This window comes from Rhinolophus sinicus, linkage group LG07 (genome assembly GCF_036562045.2).
Source record: "Rhinolophus sinicus isolate RSC01 linkage group LG07, ASM3656204v1, whole genome shotgun sequence".
NCBI classification, from domain to species: Eukaryota; Metazoa; Chordata; class Mammalia; order Chiroptera; family Rhinolophidae; genus Rhinolophus; species Rhinolophus sinicus.
Genome location: NC_133757.1, coordinates 28,962,168 through 28,983,581, shown reverse-complemented (window position 1 = coordinate 28,983,581; position 21,414 = coordinate 28,962,168). Strand labels below are relative to the sequence as shown.

Here is a 21,414-nt window from a genome sequence, read left to right as displayed (position 1 = left end):
AACTAGCTTTCTATTTTAAATTTATTAATAGAAGTGGATTTGTTTAAAAAATAAGGAAACATCAGTGTAAATTCAAGCAATGTGAGGGAAAACAGTTTTTACTTGGAGACTAGTACATATACCGTGTTTTCCCGAAAATAAGACCTAGCCAGGTCTTACATTAATTTTTGCTCCAAAAGATGCATTAGAGCTGATGGTCCGGCTAGGTCTTATTTTCGGGGAAACACGGTAGTGGTAGTGGTCTCCCCATTTCACGGTTTCAGTTACCTGCCTGTGGTCAACTGTAGTCCAAAAATATTAAATGGAAAATTCCAGAAATAAACAATTGAGTAAACAATTTATAAGTTTTAAATTGTGCACTGTTCTGAGTAGCATGATGAAATCTCGCACGGTCCCTCACCATTCCACCCGGGATGTGAATCATCCCTTTGTTTTACGTGTCCACACTGTCCACACTACCTGCCTGTTTAGTCACTTTGTAGCTGTCTCATTTATCAGAAAAACTGTTGTGGTATCGCACTTCTTGTGTTCAAATCACCTTTATTTTACTTAATAATGGCACCCAAGTGCAAGAGTAGTGATGCTGGCAATTTAGATCTGACAAAGAGAAGCTGTAAAGTGCACCTTGAAGCGAAAAGGTGAAAGTTCTCAAATTAATGAGGAAAGAAAAAAGTCGTGTGCTGAGGTTGCTAAGCTCTATGGTAAGAACCAATCTTCTATCTGTGAAATTGTGAAAAGGGAAAAGGAAATTTGTGCTAGTTTTGCTGTCACATCTCAAATAGCAAGAAGTTAAGGCACAGTGCGTGATAAGTTAAGATGGAAAAGGCATTACATTTGTGGGTGAAAGACATGAACAAAAAATGTTTCGATTGACAGCATGTTGTATCAGAAAGCATTGAGCCTGTACAAGACTTCAGCAAGGGATCCCCTGAAACAAATGACCACATACACGTAACTTTTATTACAGCATATTGTTTTGATCTATTTTATTATTAGTTATTGATGTTAATCTCTTCTGTGCCTAATTTATGTTAAACTTTATCACAGGTATATATGTATAGGAAAAAACAGTATATATAGGGTTAAGTACGATTCACAGTTTCAGGAATCCACTGGTGGTGTTGGAGCGTATCCCCTACAGATCAGGAGTAATTACTATAGTTGAAGGTGTTGGAACATATATGTAGATTTATGATGGCCAGACCATAGTAAAAAATGAAAATACTTATTTTTTTACTTGATCAATATATAAAATTTGAAAAACTACTTTGAAAAGTTACTTTAAAATAACTTGTAGTTAGTTAGACCTTGGTTATTTTTTAAAAAATGATAGCAGTCATAAACAATATTTGTAGCAGGCTTTTGAAATCACATAACCAGTTGTATCCTGTAATGCTATAATTATGCAGAAATGATACAATTATGGGAAGTAATAATCCTATTTTAAAAAAAGCAAATGGCTCTGTGTACATGTTGCATGCATTTTACCGAATATATTTTGTATTTTCTAGCTCGTGCAAATCATAATAAACACAACACACCTGGAACAAGCATGCAAATACCTTGAGGACTTTATAACTAACATTACAAATATTTCTCAAGAAACTGTTCATACCACAAGACTTTATGGACTTTCGACTTTTAAGGTATGTAAAAATCTGACCGAAAGTTTTTATTTCAATCACCATAAACAAACTTTTAAAAATTGAAGACAAAGGTGAAGGGATTAGAAAATACAAATTGGTAGTCACAAAGTAGTCACGGGGAATATAATCAATAATGTTGTAAAGATCATGTAAGGTGCCAGATGGGTCCTGGACTTATCAGGGGGATCACTTAATAGATTATGTAGATGCCTGACCAATGTGCTGTATACCTGAAGCTGAAGTAGAATGATATTGAATGTCAACTATAATTAAATATATATATAGACATATTATACAGATAGATATCTTTATCTGTATATTCAGATTGTAAAGTACAGCATAGGGAATATAGTCAGTGGTATTGTAAGAGCTGTATACAATGTCAGAGGGGTAGTAGACTTGGGGGACTGTCACTTTGTGAGGGGTGTAAATGTCAAATCATTATGAGGTTTTGTACACCTGAAATTAATATAAAAAAATAAAGTGATTTAAAAAAACATAAATGTAAAAATTAAACAAACAAAATTAAAGACAATTTTTATTATATACGTGATTCCATTATATTCCTAACAGTTGAAAATTAGAGGTAATCATTGTCAGCAATGAGCAGATAAATGTCAATTCCATTTTGACATTTTAAACATCTTATTTAAATGGAGGAAACTATTGATTTTCTACAGCTTTATTACATTTTGTTCATGTTTTGAAGACTTACAGTAGTACTGAATTAGTCTCATTGGATTTCTATTAATGTCTCACAGTTCAATAATTAACTTTTATGTAATGTGTATACGTGTACGTGTTTGGAAATTAAAAATGTAGGATGAATTAGGTAAGTGTAAGATTTGCTTTACATCTTTTCTGACTCTGATCTGAAGAAAAATATCATCTTATTACATGTTATTAAAGTCCTACTTTTATCTGAACAGAAAGATTTCTGTTTATATACTACCATAGGATATACTAAAAGATTAATTAATGGTTGTTTTAAGCAGAATGGAAGATTAAATAATTTCATAGATTTGTTTTATAAACTTCTATTACTTAATTGATTTAGGGTCATATAGACGAGACATTGGCATAGTGTAGTAATATATAAATAGTTTTACATTGAATATTTTGCTAAACAAATATAAACCACTTACTGAACCCTTATTTGTAAAATAGGCTTGCTAGTTTAACCTCATAGCCCTTTCTAAGTTTTCTATTAAAAAGAACTCTCATCTTCCTACTCTTGCTATGTTTCTTATAAATTACCCAGCTTATCTCCTAAAAGTATAGTATAATCATTTACACTTTAAAAATTCAGTATACTTGTATTTAGAAATTAACTTAGTATTAACAGTAACTAGACTTTGAAAGTCCAGAAATGACCCTTGATTCCTAAAATTATCTGCCTGGCCCCCAAATCTTATACTCCTCTGGTGATTCTTGAGCTCATGTGGTCATCCTGATACAGAAGGCACAAATACAAATAATAGCTGAGTGAGCAGAATGATAAAAATTAGTTATTAAAAGTGAGACAGAAGCTGGACAAAACAGGCATTATTTATCCAGATAGTATTGTACAGTAATTAAGGGCATATAGTCTGGAGTTAGACTGCTATGTGACTTTGGCACATTCTTTAATTTTAATGATTCCCAATTTTGTTATCTATAAAACCAGCAATATATTATCTACCTTACACATTGTTATGAGGATTAAAGGGGATACTTACTTAACCACAGTTCCATTTGTTGTACTTCATCTATGCTCTGAGCACTCTATTAGGTGCTGAGAATATAAAAATATATTTCTTCCCTCAAGAAGCTCATAGGAGAAAAAACGATAAAAAGACATTTGATAATATGGTATGATAAATACCATAACATAGGAAACTTTACAAGTTTTTGGACACTTATTTATTCCAGGACAAATTGATTCTTTGCTTTTATATTAGATTTTATACAATCTCTCTTCCTTTTCTTTATTGCTCTCTGTCCTTATGTCCATGTGTTACTCATATGCTGTCAAGAAGGGATTTACTAAGACTGGAATTGTAAGCATATTTAACTGTTGACATTAAATTTAATAGGCTTACTCTGTACTCTGATTAAAACGTGAATTGCCTTGACATCTGGTGCAGCTACGGATATTCACAAAATTTTCTTATCAGTTATAACTTAGCCAAAGATACTGGAACATGATGCTCTTTGACTAATGGATCTTGGAATTACACTTTTCAAAATCTGCTTGTTAGGAAGGAATGTTTAGAAATGTTAATTATGGTCCATCATTCCATTGATCCCTTAAGTAGCAGATATTTAGTTGAAACTACAACTGCCATAAAATACCTCTTGGATTTTCTTGGAAATCAGAAAATCAAGTTCAGCCTTTATAAATAGTTTTTTTTTTTTTTTTATTGTTGTTTGTTTTTTGTTTTATTTTCACATAGAATTCAGGAAACCCTTTATGATATGAGAACAAGAGCTGTTTCAAGCTCAGTCTATGAAAGTTAAGTATTCTTCAGTTCTACCTTTGGTCTGTTTCAAAAGGAATTTGTTGTAAACTATGAGGTGAAGCAATTCAACATCAAGAATTGTTAAATCAATATTAAAGTGAATTACTGAGGGAAATTGGGGGCATTTCCATTCCTTATGAGTAGTCAGTCTGTTGCTTCTTTCACAGAGATGATTAAACTAGTCTTGATTACAGACATTAGTATGGATCGCTTAGTTAACCTCTTAGCCTAATTCTTTTCAGTCCAGTGACTCTACCAAACATATTTCTATTTAGTTGCTTAATGATTATGGAAATAAGCACTTACAGGATCCTTTCATCCACACCTCCTTTTGCTTCCCCTGTAAAAAGCACATGTGCACACACAAAGTGCTTGATTTTTATCATATTTATTTTATGAACTATATAGACTATCTTGTTAGCCTGTGCCTTTCATTTTGCTAAATCTGTGAGTAAAACAAAAAAGGAAAGTAAGTAGTTCCTGCCCTCAAGCAGTAGCTCAGCTTTTTGAAATTAACCTGGACCCACACTGAGAGCTACTTGAAGCTAATATAAGACTTCTAACTGAAAAGATTTGCATAAGAATAGAGGGCAAAATGGGTATACCATTCCCTTTTTAATCTGTATAGTAGGGAAATGACCCAGTTCTTCTTTGGCATCAGAGCTCTTTAATTTTGCTCCCTGGAGCTTTTCTAATCTGCCACTCTGAAGAGTTCTTTCCTTTAGAGTCCTGGCAGTGATTATATCTGTAAATGCCTAGAAGGAATATACTTGTGATTTTTTTTCTAGTTTGCCTTTTTTTAATCTGTTGATGACTACTCGTATGTAATGAAGTTTTTTTAGGATTATGGCTAAAGTGATAGTGATAAGTTGTCTTTGATTAAGGTCTTGAAATTCTCTTCCTTTGGAGCAAGGGCATAGTAAATGGACTTTTAAAATACCCTTTTTTTTTTTTGAAGTGTAACATACATATATAAATATGCATAATTTATAAATGTATGGATTATACATATATAGCTCCATTAATTATTAAAAAGTGAACAAAAACTTTCCTTTCTAATCTGGTATGTGAAGAACTTGGAAGTTTTCACTTTGTCCTGACAAGTAAAAAGCTGAGAAAACTGAAAAAACATCAACTCTTTGATTTGTCAGAGAAGTGAGATCATAGGGCAAACCACTACACCCAAATTTGGAGAAACAGTTAGGCAAATACAGAAAATCACAACTTAATGGAGCAGAAACCTCTGCAGGAACCACTACAGTAAACCTGAACTGTACTTGATGAAGTGCTGGAGACTTAGTGTGGATAAGTCTGAAAGTTAAAACTCCAGGGAGACCCAATCATGGTGGTGCATGCACACTTTTGTGAGCTTTACTTCGTAGAGCCCTACCAGGTGTTCCCAATGAAGATTGGAGGGGAAAAATAATCCTCTTGTGCTTCCAGGAAGGGAAAGGAAGCATTTGAAATATGCCAGAGCATTTTGTTCTTTAAGTATTCTATGCTTCTCAACAAAAACTAATCTCAAAACAAACTATTTACCAATTCCTAAACTATTGGGGTTTTATCAGCGCCTAACCAAATTGGGGGAAGGGAAATACCCAATCCCAGCATCCTGCTCCACCTAAGGAGTGAAAATGAGAAGCACTTGTGAGTTTCGCCATCGAGGTGCGAAGTCTTACTTAAAAACTGAGGTCTAATCGTAGGACTGTAGTACACTTTCCTTCCCCCCATGCCTTACTTCCCCCCATGCATTTCTAAAGGCCTGTTTACTGCAGTTCTTTTCACCTAGTAAATCATGTCTGGCTATCAAGAAAAAAATTACAAGACAGACTAAAAGGAAAAAACACAGTTAGAAGAGATAGAGTAACTATTAGAACCAGATTCAGATATGTCAGAAATATTGGAATTATCAGACAATGAATTAAAAAAAAAAGCTATGATTAATATGCTGAGGGTTTTAATAGATAAAATAGACAGCATGAAATTACAGATGCGTAACGTAAGCAGAGAGGTGGAAAATCTAAGAAACACTAAAAAAGAAGTGCTAGAGATCAAAACCCTGTAACAAAAATGAAGAATGCTTTTGATGGACTCATTAGTAGACTGCACACGGTTGAGGAAAGAATTTCTGAGCTTGGGGATATGTCAACTGAAACTTCTAAAACAGAAAAGCAGAGGGGAAAAAAAACACTGAAAAAAATCTACACAGAATATTCAACAATTGTGAGACAACTACAGAAGGTATAACATACATGCAGTGGGGATATTAAAAGGAGAGAAAAGAGACAAAGGAACAGAAGCAATATTTGATACGGTGACTGAGAATTTTCCCAAATTAATGTCAGACATTTAAACCATGGATCCAGAAAGATTAGAGGACACAGGATAAATGCCAAAATAGCTACACCTAGGCATATCATATTCAAACTGCAGAAAATTAAAGATAAAGATAAAATCCTGAAAGAAACCAGAGGAAAAAACACTTTACCTAGAGTAACAAAGATAAGAATTATATCTAATTCTCTTAGCCATGCAAGCAAGAAGAGAATGGAATGAAATATTTAAAGTGTTAAGAGAAAAACAATATATCGATAATTACTTTAAACATCAATGGTCTAAAAAGAACAATTGAAAGATAAGTTGTTAGAATGGGTCAGTAAAACAAGACCCAACTACATGTTGTTTATAAAACCCACTTTTAATATAAAGATTAAAAGTAGATTGATGGAGGTATTGAACTTATCAGGGGGATCACTTCATGGACTGTGTGGATACCTGACCACTGCGCTGTACACCTGGGGCTGAAGTAGAATAGGATTGAATGTCAACTATAAATAAATATGTGTGTGTGTGTTTTTGTGTGTGTGTGTGTATGAATGAAAAGATGTTCCTCCTCATATATTATTAGGGAATTGCAAATTAACAGTGAAATACCACTGCACACCTATTAGAATGGCCAAAATCCAAAACACTGACACCACCAAATGCTGGTAACAGGGATTCTTATTCATTGCTGGTGGGAATGTAAAATGGTGCAGCCACTTTGGAAGACAGTTTAAGAATTTCTTATAAAACTAAACATACTCTTACCATGCAATCTAGCAATTACACTCCTTGTTATTTACACAGGTGAATTGAACACTTGTGTCCACACAAAAATCTGCACGTGTAAGTTTAAAACAGCTTTAATCCTAATTGCCAACACTTGTAAACAACCAAGATGGTCCTCAGTAAATGAATGGTTAAACTGGGGCATTCAAACAATGGAATGTTATTCAGCACTGAAAAGCAATGAGCTATGAAGCCATGAAAAGATGTGGAGGAACTTTAAATGACATAGTACTAAATGAAAGAAGCCAATCTGAAAAGTCTACATATTGTATGATTCCAATTATGTGATATCCTGGAAAAAGCAAATATGGAGACAGTAAAAGGATAGTGGTTGCCATGGGTTGGGGGTGGGAGAGAGATGAATAGATGGAGAACAGAGGATTTTTAGGGCAGTGACACTACTCTATGATACCATAATGATGGATGCATATCATTACACGTTTGTCCAAACCCATAGCATGTACAACACCAAGAGTGAACCCTAATGTAAACTATGGACTTTGGATGATAATGATGTAAGTTCATCAATTGTAGCAAATGTACCACTCAGGTGCGGCATTTTGATAGTGGAGGAGACTGTGCAAATGTGGGGGCAGGTGGTATATGGGTTATTTCTGTACCTTTCCCTCAATTTTGCTGTGAACCTAAAACTACTCTAAAAAATAAATTCTATTTAAACTGAAAAGAATGAACTCACCTATGGAATTACGAGGTCAAGAAATAAAGCATTAGTAGCATTGTAGAAGCCTCCCTTATCTCTTCTTCCTCTCAATACTTAATTTATTTTAATTAAAATTTATTGTGGTGACAATGGTTAGTAAAATTACATAGGTTTCAAGAGTACAATTCCATAATACATCATCTCTATATCACATTGTGTGTTCACCACCCAGAGTCAGTTCCCTTTCCATCACCATATATTTGACCCCCTTTACCCTTTTAACAGCACGTTTGTCTGTTTTTGAACTCTATTTATGTGGAATCATAAGAGTGCATTTTTTTGTGTCTAACTTTCACTCAACATGATTTGTGATATTTCTTTCATTTATGTTGCATGTAGCTGTCGTTTATTTTCAATTTAGTATAGTATTCTATCATAGGATCTACTACAACTTATTTGTTGGTACATGAAGTATGATACCACTTTTCGCTACTCAGTGACTTTTTTTGGCTTCCTTCTTGGTTATTGACTATATGTAACCTCTGAATAACTGAGGTGTTACTATATGAGTAAAATAAAATGTACATTTATTTAACTTTTAGTAGTAAAGATATACATTCATAAACTGAATATATTTAAAACTAGTAAGCTATTAGTAAGGTATTAGGAATTTTTAAAATTTCTCATTTAAATTATAATTTTTTTATTTTGCATATATAAAGTTGATTTATTATTGCATTGCTAGCACACTTGCAATATTCTTGACTGATTAATTGCATTTCAACTTCTGATTATTTACATGCTTTTCTGTTATTGATGAAGTGTTCCTTTGTATAATTTCTTGTCATTTTTAAAAGCAATGCATGTAACATTTCTTTCTTTTGTTGCCTGTTACCACCAACTTCTCCTCTTTTCTTCCCCCATTAGAGAGGGCTGCATAAAGCAGTTTTATGCTTGCAGCTGGTTTAATATATTTGAATTACATAAAGCCCTAAAAGGTAGATCAGAGAAAATTAAAAACTTAAATATTTATTGACTAGAATAAATAATTAGGTCAGTTATATAGGGGTTCTACTTTGCCAAAACCATAACAGCTAACAGAAAAAGCAAAAGCATTTTTCAGTTCAAAAAAATTTATAGACTACCTCAATCCCCATGGATGCATGAAAGTATTCAGCTTTCTGTTTTTCTGTAATTTAGCATCAGTAATCAGTTAATTATAACAAGCACCTCTTATAAAGTGGTAGAAAGCAGAAATAGAATAGGGAAGGAAATAGTTGAGGACTACTTTAAAAAGCTATTTATATCAGATGATTTGCAAACCCGATGACAAACAACTTAGATTACCTAAGAAGTGGCAGATGCTGTTACAAAGTCCCTAACCATTCTTTATCACTTTTGAGGTACCAAAGCCCTTGAAAACTGGAAAGGTAAAAATGTAGCACCTTTTAAAAAGGAAAAGGGGATAATTTAGGTAATTTGAGAATTATAAAATTATTTAATTTAGAATCACTTACATCTATCCCAGATAATCCAGAAGCTGGATTTTAAATCATTCTAAACTCTGATTCATTTGACTATATTGTGAATGGTCTCATCATAATCATTTTTATAATTTTTCTTCCTTCAGATAAGTAGTGTTTGTTTTCCCTCATCACTTCCAAATTTCTAGCTATTTGGTCCTTCTCCCTATCTCAGCTTCTGGTTAATGTTTTAATTGTCTCATACTGCTTTGAAAAATCCAGGACAATCATAAATTATATCTTCTTTATTTAATTTTAACAAAATTCTATATAAAAAGGAGAATTAAGAAGTATACCATTGATTCTTAAAGGTGAATTTAAATTAGGAATTTAAAAGAATAGTTATTTTTAAAAATATTTCAAGTTCCATCAAGTATTTTAGCTCTGTGAGATTGGAAGACTAAAGTCTGATACTGGTTTTTAAATTTTTATTCGGCATCTCTTTCCTTTCCTGCCTATGTTAGAGGTGTCCCAGAAAAGCAAGAGAAATCATATATCGCAGCCCAAGTGCAGATAGGAAATGTAGTAGAGAATAAGAGCAATCAGACTCCAAATTTTCTTTGCCTGGTGATAGAAAGGACGTGGGTTGATAGACAGGACATGAGTATAATGGTGAGTATGCAGTTCTGAGCTTTAGGCCTCCCTGGTTTGGCCGCCTTTTGAAGTTGCAGTCTAACTTCATTTCTGTAGTGGCCTACATTCATCTGCTTAGATTCAGTCAGGAGTGAGACAGAAATAGAGCAGACTGGTGAACACTAGGCCAAAATGCAAAGTGGTAAATAAATGATTTTTATATTTTTCTATTTCTTTGAGAATTTGGTACATAAGTGGCATCATTGTGGTGTGTGATGGCCATAAGCATTTGACCACTTAGGTACCTCTAATGCTGTTAGGGGGGTAAAGAGACAGAGATATTACTGTCTAATGCACATTAAATATGATCCCCTTTTCTGTTTCACTCCTGCTTCATGTTTAAAAAATCATTCTGTGAATGTTTGATACCCAATTTTTTTCTCCCTTTCATGCAAATAACTACAGGAAGCTAAGCTAACTTGGGCAATTTGGATGGCTTGTGATTCTGATATACTAATTTCCCATATAGTTCACTTAATAAACATTATTCAGCACTATTAGGTACCCAACACCAGTGGGTGTAAGGAAAAGACTATTTTTTTGAGCGTCTACTGGGTGCCCAGTACTGTTAGACTACTTTACATTAATTATAAAAGCTTGTGTAATGCTCAAATCAGCCCTCTGAGACAGTGATAGTGATGATGAGTCTCTTTTCATAGATGAGAAAACTAAGATTTACACAAGTTAAGTAATTTGCTTGAGATATAAAGATAAGTGAAATTGTGGAAATCAAACCCTTTCCCATTTTCTCAACCCCCTGGCCTATATATTCTTTATGGGCCACTTCTCCATTGTTCATTATTAGCAGGATAGTGATTTTTAAAATGACCACAGATTCCTTGACTCTACTCAGTGAGAAGTGGGGATCTGTGTCCCCTCCCCTTGAATCTAGGCAGGCTTGGGACTGCATTAACCAGTAGAGTACACTGAGGCTAGGACAAAAAAGGCAATGTGACTTCCACCTTATTGCAAGCATGAAACACACATGCTTCGAGGCCTGCTCTGCCAAGTAAGAAGTCCAGGTACCGTGTAGCTACCATGCTGTGAGGAAGCCAAGCCATATGGAGAGGCTGCCCATCTCAGGTGCCAGACATGTGAGGGAAAAACCCTCCAGACGATTCTAATTCCCAGCTGTTGAGTCTCATTTCCATCTGAGGTCTCAGATATAGTGGAACAAAGTCATCCCCACGGTTCCTTGTCTGCATTCCTAACCCATAGAACCTGAAAGCGTAATGAAATGCCTGTGTTATTTTAAGCTGCTAAGATTTGGGGATTGTTTGTTAGTAACAATAGTAACTGGAACAGCAAGTGATATAAACCTTTTCAGCCCACATATCTCCTTTTTTGCTACATATTTACTATACATGTACTCAATACTAAGTTAATATTTATTCATTCTATGATTATTTTATTTGTGGTACTTTTCTGTCCCAGCTAGGTTATAAACTTCTTTAAGACAGTAATGATTTTTTAAAAAAATTTTAACACATACTCATCTATTACCTACTCTGTTGAAAGCACTGTTCTAGGTGCTTGGTATTCATCAGTGAGCAAAAACAGACACAAACTTCCTGCCTTCATGTTGTTTACATTTTAGTGGATGTTTTGTACCTACATTACTGAGAGTGCCCAATTTATAGTGGCTGGTCAGTAATTACTAAACACTAATGTTCAGCGTCTCAGTCTTAAGATTTTTCTGAGGAGATTTGCATTGCATTAGAAATTTTAATAGAGAAACACTAATAGCTTAAGTTGCTATAAATAACTTTATTTTGAGTCAGAACTGATTTTGCTACTGCCATATTTAATGCTTCATTAACATTTCAGTTAATAGCATTAACATTATCTTAAATTCCTTTTCTATCTAAAGTAGTGTTTACTTTTCTTCTGTAGTTGAAGAGAGACACTGTTGAAAGTTTTTATTTTCTGTGTCACATTTGTGTTAGACCTCTGAGTGGAGAGAGAAGAAAAATCTTTCTTGGAATTCCTGTTCCAATCCTACTGTGAAGGCAGGCATGCAAATACGGTAGCAGTAGTTGGTTTTCCTCAGCCCAATCTGGCTGAGTAGTCAGTAGTTAGACAATGTGAAAATTGGAGAGGGAGCCAAAAAACAAAGCATTGAAATGTGAAATGGGGTATATAGTATTTTGATTAATCATGTTTACCTTCTCTTACACTATTCTTTTGAAAATTTCTTAAGGCACATAAACCAAAATACCTAACTAAGTAAGAGTTCCTAATTATATATTTTTAAAGTTATAACTCAAATGACATCCCCTCCACAAAGCTTTTTATCAGATAAGTAGTAATTATTTCCTCCTTTGTTTACTCAAGATGCTTTGTTAAACCTCTAATATAGCACTAGTCATGTTTTGTTATAGTGTATCTCTCCTTGGATTGTGAGATCCTTGAGGGTGGGAGCTGTTTTACTCATCTCAGTGTCTTTATAGTGCTCTTCCTCCTAGACTTGATGTACATTATATATTACGTTGTATTCAAATGTAATATGTGACTAATAAATGGTGATACTCAGATCTCTTCTTAGTCAAGGTAAGAATCTAAATAGATACCTATTTATTAGTTTTGCCAGAAATATCACATTGCCAACCCTCATCAGATTAAATCTAGCTCTCAAGCTCTTGCTGGCCAGGATGGTCTGCTGTACCCTCCTTAAGGTGGTACAGAGAATTCTGGGGGCTTGTGCAGTCCAAAAAAACCTGAGAAAAGGGCAAAGATTGTTCTAGTTTTAACTTTGAAGATGCTTCCTCTCCATGTCTATGTAATTTTTTTGTTTTTAAAGAAAAGCATCAGCATGAAAATCTTTTGCCTTGGTTCCAAAGGCCACAATGTCTAGTCTTCAGTTCCCCAGTGTTGCTGTTTGAATGAGTGAGAACCCACAACTTTTTTTTTCTGGTTTCTTAAGGTGGAAGTTTAGATTATTGATTTGAGATCTTTCTTTTTTTATAATATAGGCTGGTGTAGCTATAAATTTCTCTAAGCACTGTTTTCTTTACGTCCCATAAGTTTTGATGTTGTGTTCTTGTTTTCATTTATCTCAAAAATATTTTCTGATTTTGATCATGATTTCTTCTGTGACTCATTGGCTACTTATTGGAGTCTATTGTTTAATTTCTATATATTTGTGAACTTTTCAAATATCCTTCTGTTACTAATTTCTAATTTCATTCCATTGTGGTTGGAGAACATACTTTGTATGATTTCATTCCTTTTAAGGCTTTTTTTGTGGCCTAACATGCTCTGTTCTGGATAGTGTCCCATGTTCACTTGAAAATAATGGTCTGCTGTTGTTGAGTAGGGTGTTCTATAGATGTCTGTTAGGTGTAATTTGTTTATATTGTTGATCATATCTCCTTTGTCTTCTGCCTGCTCAAATCTGCTGTTGAACCCCTGTAGTGATTTTTTATTTATTTATTGTACTTTTCAACTACAGAATTTATTTTTTCTTTTTTTAATTTCTATCTCTTTATATTCTGTATATTGGAGGCATTGTTTTCATATTTTTGTTTATTTCTTTAGATATAGTTTACTTTAGTTCTTTGAACATATTTTAAATAACTGATTTAAAGTCTTATGAGTCCAATATCTGGGCTTCCTCAGGGACAGTTTCTATTGATGGCTTTTTGTTTTTCTGTGTATGGGTCATTTCCTTGTATGACTTGTAATTTCCTTGTGTGACGAAATTTTGTTGAAAACTGGACATTAAAATAGTATGTGACAACTCAGGAAATCAGATTATCCCCTCTTCCCAAGGTTTGTTTTTTTCTTGGTGATGGTTTGCTTTTTTCGTTACTTTTCTGAATTAATTCTATAAAGCCTGAATTCTTTGTTATGTGTGGCCACTGAAGTCTCTGCTTGGTTAGATTAGTGGCCAACTAATGACTGGACACAGATTTCCTTAAAAGACTGGAACAAATACATCCCCCAGTCTTTGCTGAGGACCTCTTTGTGTGTGTTGGAGCATGCTTCAAAAGTCAGGCATTTGACAACTCTGCTTTTAGCCTTTACTTCCTGCTTCAAGGTCAGCCATAGATGAGAGCTTACAGCCTTCTCAGGTCTTTCCTGAGCATGTGCACAGCCCTACACATGCACATAGCCTTCTAGAGTCCCAGGAATATGTCAGCTTTTCAAAGCCGTCTATTGACATTTCGATCCTCAGTTTTTTCATTTAAGCTTTTTGATTAGTCTATTGTGTGTCCTATTATTCACCGCCTAAGGCATCTGTGTTGTTAAACAGTTGCCTCTAACTGTTTTCAACAAATGGCTTTCAGGGAAAAGGCTTTCTGCACTGGACAAGCCCCAATTTAGGTTATAGAAAGGCATCCCTGCAAGTGGGATCTTCCAGGGAACGACCAAATAGGTCAAATATGATAATTCTCTGGGAATGTGGCTTTGAAGGAGCTCCAACCCCATTCTGCCACTTTGATGGCTGAGAAACTTCTGGTTTTCATCACAGGTGTGGGGTGTTGATTTTTAAGGGTACCAAAGAGCTGGAGCAGGGGAGGGAGAATGGAAATAAGGCACATTAAAATGTCACAAAGCTTCTTTTCTTACCAAGAGTCAGCTGTTAAAGTGTATTTAATAAATGCTGCCTGGATTGCTGTAAGTTTTGTGTTAATTTTCAGAGTTTTGGGAAAGTAGATTTTGACAATTTTGCTAGTTTTCTTGTTGCTTTTATGGAGGACAGAATGTTTGGAGATCCTTATTTTTCTATTTTTGTATCACTACCTTCATTTCTTTTCTCCTCTTCTGAGAAGTTATTTCTCTCTCTCTCACTCTCTCGCTCTCTGCATGTTCAACTTAAAACACCAGTAACTATTCCATGTCTTCTGTTATAGTCCAACTTAATTTCCCTTAGTGAGTCAATGGATGGGGGTGCTCTTTTGCATTCTTGACTTCTGTTTTTCTACTTCTGTTTCTCTTAAGGGTTTTAAAACTGTGAGAACAATTCATAACGAGTAACTCATAAATTATCCTACCTTAAAGATAAAGGTGATAGCAAGGTTGGAAAAAAACAAAATGATGTCCAGTCAGATAAATAAGAGTACTGCCAGCCAAAATACAAACAGTTTTCTTGGACTTTGAATAAATGACTAAAACATTAGAAAATGACTGAAGTATTAGAAAAATATAAAATAAAATGTAGAATTTTAAGAAAACTTGTTTTATTGTCTGCTTCTCTAACTGTTTCTGTTTGTTGTTATTTTGTCCTGTCAGGATGCTCGACACGCTGCAGAAGGAGAAATATATACCAAACTTAATCAAAAAATTGATGAATTTGTTCAGCTTGCTGATTATGACTGGACGATGTCTGAGCCAGATGGAAGAGCAAGTGGTTATTTAATGGATCTTATTAATTTTTTGAGAAGCATTTTTCAAGTGTTTACGCATTTGCCTGTAAGTATAAAACATTTTCAAAAATTATATTATAATTTTGCTTACTAAAGTATATTTTAGAATTTAGTTTTAGTTTGAGGGTTACTTGTTTAAATCAACTACTTAGCTTGAATATATCCTTTCCCATTATTATAAATTAATTTGTAAAGAATCATAACTTAGTCAATTATTTGAACTTTTCATTTGTTTTACTTTTTAATCATTGGTATTTTAACCAATACCAACAACTCTCTTCCCATCAAAACCAAAATAAAATCATGAAATTGACAGTATAGACTTAAAGAGAAATAAACTCTAATAGGAGTAGTTTTTATAAAAGTCTATATAATTAATGGCTTTTCCAGTTAGAAAAGGCCAAGAAATTATTGGATATTTTTAGGCAAGAGATTAAAAGTAAAATAGCATTGTTCTATGCCGATATATAGTCATAGTACATCTACATCTTGAACAATATAATGATGAAACATTAAAGAAAAACAAAGTCTGGCAGGGACATTTGAGTGTAAAGGCAGAAACACTGGATTCTTCAGACAAGGAGTGCAAAGACTAAAGCAATTATGGTGGAATGAACATGCTGTTATTAGGTATATTCAGAAGTAACAGAACTATGGTTAAAACATGGAGTAGTTTTTGTATAAATAAAATAGGAAAAATTTTATTGATCTTTTTATTTCATAAAATAAGCTCAACATAAAAATAAAGTATTTAATCTGGAGCCTCCCCAACTGACTCCAACCATCTCCCTTGTTTAAGATGAAAAAAGAAATGTTACTCTCTTTGCTCATCAGGAGCTGCTCCAAAGGGCCGATTAGAATAGTTGAAGGAAGGTGTTGCTAAAAAATAAATAGAAGAATTTCTTAATTTGTAATGGTGAATTTGTAATGGTGAATAGTTTGTAATGGTGAATTTGTTTCAAAGAACTTTTAGAAACTTACCCAGGGATGATGTATTCCTAACTTCTGTACTTGAGTTGAAAAACGGAAACTGTATATATTTAATTTTTATATTCAACTAATTTCTTAAAAAGTGCTCATATAATACACATTAAATACTTGTTGAATTCATTTGAATTCATTTTGTCAGTAAAATTTCCATGCTTTCAGCCAAAACCAATCCTCAGTAATAAACATGTGCATGTGCACACACATGTACACAGATATACACATCATGTTTTTATGTTGCAATGTCTGCTTCATGGGTTGGCACCACGTGATGGGTAAGAATTTTGTGCATAACTGTGGTAGAACTGAGAGAGGTTATATGTTAAATGTTTGGGGTAAATGCCTCATCTCCGGAGGCTGTCATCTGGAGGGAAATCCTACTTTCTCATAGGACATATTCTGGTGACATTGAGAGAGACTTCTGGCCTAACTAAATCACTCATCTAATCTATTACGATATTTTGTATAGTTTCAGATGAGTCTTCTTATACCATTTTGAATTTTTATGTTATCTAACATGGGTTTTTTTTTTAAAGGAAATACATTTTTATGCAATGTAGATCAGCAAATTCAATATATGACATGACCAAATAAAAAGAAAATTATAGTTCATAGTTAATAAAAGAGAAAATGGTCCTAACAACAGTGTATTCTTATTTAAGGGATGAACTAGAAGCATAATTCCCAAGCAAAAATATTAAATTATTGACTATGGTAAATTTTAGCTAGATTTAATAATTATATTAAGACAGTGCATTAATTCTCTGAAACCCTGAAATTGTATAAAATATTCAACTAAATTGTTTTCTTTCAAGTAAAAAACAGAGGCAGTGTTCTTTACTTGAATGTTCTTAAATGTATATATTTTCTAAGCAACATATGGCTTTATGTAAGCTACCATTTTTATTTAAATGTTTTAAGCTAAAAATGATTCATTAGTTTCAGGTTACCCTTTGACCCAGAGAGAGAGAGAGGCCAGTTCTAGACTCCTTTAACCCTCAAAGAAGCTTCAGAAGATAATTTATTATCACATTCGCTCCCAAGTCATTTAGCGTAAGCAGAACTAGCTATCCTGATTGGAAACCTGAGGAGTTAAGTATTGCGGCTCGTTTTGGCAGTGTTCAGAAACATTGCTGTTAGAGTCAACGGGAGTTGTGAAACCAAGGGTCACTCTTTCAAATAGTATTGGCCAATACTGCAAATAATTGGACAGATAAGTGGATTCTGTGGGGTAAAAATGTTTCTCTCAACCCCAATCCTAAAAAGTACCTAACACAGAACACTTTCAGTTTGAAAGCTCCACTCTTACTTCCCTGCATATTTAGGTTTTATCAGTCCCTATCATTGTTGCAAAAGAAATTTTCTCGATCAAAGACAGTCATGCTGTACATTTGCTGACCACATTACCCAGTAAAAGTTCCACTGATTACAGAAAAGTTATAATTTATCCAATACAATTTTGTTCTCTGCTCACAAGGTGGAGAACAGTAGAAATTAATGGGTAATAATGGTTTTGATGGAGCCCAGGGAAAGAAGTTTGTCATTTCCACTTTTCTACTACATGGTGGTAGCAGTAGAAATCTGTAATGTTTGCAGGATCACCAATATTGTCCCTTTTAAATACCTCTATCTCCAGGATTGGATCAGTGAGAGAATTGGTTTGTTATTTCCTGTACCCTTTTCTCTTAAGAGTCAGCCAGGGCAAGCCTATGCAGGGGAAAGTAAAGAACTTCCCTGCTTTCATATTAACTTTTCTGTTCATCTGCATTTCCCTGTGCTCTAGCAGAGAAGCCAAACTCTCTACTGGCCATAGGAATTCGCAGAAAGCTAAATAAGCAGTATTTATAATAATGACAGGTATTTCCCCATTACCCAAAATGTTAAGATGCCTTGCTAAATATATTATCTGCCTCAAGGAACTTGACTTTTTTCTGACTCAGAGCTAAACACATTTATCTTTTATTGTTCTTGGGGGCCAGGGTGCTGAGATGAGGAGTGTGTAGGATGGGCTCTAGAGTTAGAAAGAGTTATATTTGAACTTTAGATTTGTAATTTACTGGCTATGGGATCCTGGCAATTTGCTGTACCTTTCTGAGCCTCTTACCTTCACAAAATGAGCATAAGCCATTTTTTTCCCCCAAAGGACTATCATAGGATTAATTAAAAGAGTGTGTGAAAAAGTTGTCTGGCAGGGTGCTTGGTGAAAGATGGGTACTATTAACAAATGTTAGTTTTGTTTTTTTCCCTGTTATTTTTTTAAGATCCTTTATGGTACTCGTTTCATTTTAATATATTTTCTCTTTTTTTCTTGTATTTATGCCTGCATTTTATTTTAGCTTGTTGTTTAGCTATACAGTTCGCATTATACAGACATTTAAAGCTTTTTTATTTGAATAATTATTATAGCTTGAGTGCAGTGCTTATAATGGCTAATGGTCAGATGCTAGCTAATGCCAGTGAAGTCTGATTAGTATATGAAATAACTATTATTTTATCCCTAAATTAGTACTCTTAGAATCAGCAGTTTTTACTTTTTCAAATGTATGACATTGCTTGTTTCTAATAATTTTTTTCTCTAACAATTAGAAGATACAGTATAGAAGAAAATAAAAATTATTTGTTATTTTGTCAAAGGATGACCACTGTTAACATTTTGGCATGTATTCTACAAGTCATCTTTTTCTATGATACTTATTTATGACACTATTTTAAGCCTAACTTGGAAGCAAGCTCAAGCTCTTTTTTTTTTTTAATAAGATTTTATAGAAAATTTAAAAGTGGAAGAATTTTAAACAGCATTAAACATTCATTTACCACTTACATGTATATAAATAGAAGAAATGGTTGAGCAGCTCAGACATATCTAATCATTCTTCATGACTGCCAAATGGAATGCAATAACATTTTACTGTGAATGTACTGCCTAAAGACCCAGCAGTGGTCTGCTTCCAGAAAGAACAATGAACATTTCCTTCCTTCATAAATGCTAATCATGTTTTTGGTTCAATAAAGATATTTTGTTGATTTACAGCCACTAAGGGGTATGTGTAAATGATAATGAATTTTAAATTTCTTCACGTTAATTTGCTAAAGGGACCCAATTTATCCAAATATTTATATTAACAAATGGTTATATTTTATAGTAGAAATAAATAGATCTTGAATGATCAGTGTGCTTATATTTCTTACTTTGTAGAAACTATTGTTTTATCTTTAGCCGTAATCTTCTGTGCTTATATTTGCTACTACGCTAGGGGTGTTAAACTAATCTGCTCTCTGTTTGAATTTTAAATATCAAAACTTTATTTTTCCAGATAGATATTTTTCTTTTGCTTCCAAATATAATTAACTTGATTTTTTGCATTAATAGAAGTGGTGATGAACAATGAAAAAACTGACATGGTTTTTAGCAATAATGAGTTTCTTTGGCATGGGGTTCTGTAATTACATGTTAATATGATCGGGCGTTTTTCAAGAAAACCATTATCTGGTTAAAAGTATATCTCATTTTAGAGACTAGATGCCTGAAAAGCTGTTCATAAGAAGAACATCTATTAATAGGATCATTCCTCCCAATATCTTTTAGTCTAAGACTATAGATGCCTTCCTACTGAGAGAAAATGGTACATCTCTTTCCAACTGTTCATTCAGTGGTATCACATTTGTAGCCATAGTGGGAGTAGTTAGACCATGGAAATCAGCAAATCTTACAAATCAAGGCGTCTTTCCCAGAGAATTGTTGTTAAAATGTTACTAGCACAGCACTAAAAATAGCGTAGCTTTTAAAATCACATTGTCAAAGAAAAATTATCTACTTTTTATTAACTCAAGAAATAAATCAGAGTATATATATGTTCAATAATAAAATTAAAATACTATAGAAGAAACTACTTTCAAGACAGGGAAATATGCCCTAAATGTTATTTGATCTTTAAACTCTACATCTACTTCCCTATCTATCCATTTCCCTTTTAAGGTATTTCCCATTTTAAGTGTTCCTTTTGACGGGTTTGTTTTTTGCTTTTTGGTTTTTGTTTTGGCTTGTTTGCTTCCAGCTATTCGTGTTTTATTGATGAGCTAATGTAGTACTATCCTTTGCAGAGACTTTACATTTGGGGCTATAATCTCTTTTGCTACTGAATGTATCTGATACCACTAAATTTTTAATTTGCATTTTTATTTCTATAAATGATTTTAAAACATACTATTCTGCCTTTAAGCGAGAATCAAATATGTATTCAATAATAAATGAAGACACATGGTTTGAACAGAAATAGGTAGTACTTAACTTTTAAAATTATTCTCTCCTAAATAATTTTTTTTCTGAATATTGAGATTTGGGGTCTAGGCCCTGATTCTTTTAATTAACTAGTGTTGTAAAAATAGACAACTCATTCAACCTCCGGATTAATTGTTTCATGTCTGTTTTATTTCATAGAGAGAGCCGAAAATATAAGTCAAGTAGTCCAAAGAGTTTGAGATGGAAAATAGTCTCTCTCCTTGCCCTTTCTGCACTCCCAATTCCATTCTCTTAGACTACCATTTTCCACCATGTTTTTATTTCTTTTGTTGATTAACTTAATAAAAAAAACAGAGAGTGTCTAGTGATTCCATGCTATGAAAGATAAAGCACACATAACAATCTCTCCTTTCCCCCCTTTTCTCCTATTGATTGTTACATTATGTTATATTTCTTCTATTTATTGTTTTTTATGTAAAATAGTTATATGCCTTTTTTTTTTGTTCCGCTGACTTTAGTCAGTATTTTAATTCTATTTAAGATAAAGATATTAGCTTCCCTTTCCCTTGCTTTATCAGCTCTTCATTTACTATCAGTTCATCATTTACTGTCTCCTGACAGCTACAGAGGCCTTTGTCTCTAATTTGTACCAGTTGCTATGTGGAATTGTTAGATCATGCACAGCTGTTATCCTGGGACTTTCCTTCTCTGCTCTCTGTGTTGAGAACTATTTCCTGGGTTCT

The 21,414-nt window shown here is 33.6% G+C and overlaps 1 protein-coding gene across 5 annotated transcripts in view; it reads left to right on the top strand.

The window, feature by feature from the left end:
- Positions 1-21,414, top strand: part of EXOC6 (exocyst complex component 6) — a 166,782-nt gene that overhangs the window by 85,354 nt on the left and 60,014 nt on the right. For all 5 annotated transcript variants that reach the window (XM_019739513.2, XM_019739530.2, XM_074339380.1 and 2 more), the window contains exons 17-18: positions 1,512-1,646; positions 15,311-15,490. In XM_019739513.2, the coding sequence (XP_019595072.2) occupies positions 1,512-1,646; positions 15,311-15,490 (315 nt within the window). The remainder of the gene's footprint in view (positions 1-1,511; positions 1,647-15,310; positions 15,491-21,414) is intronic.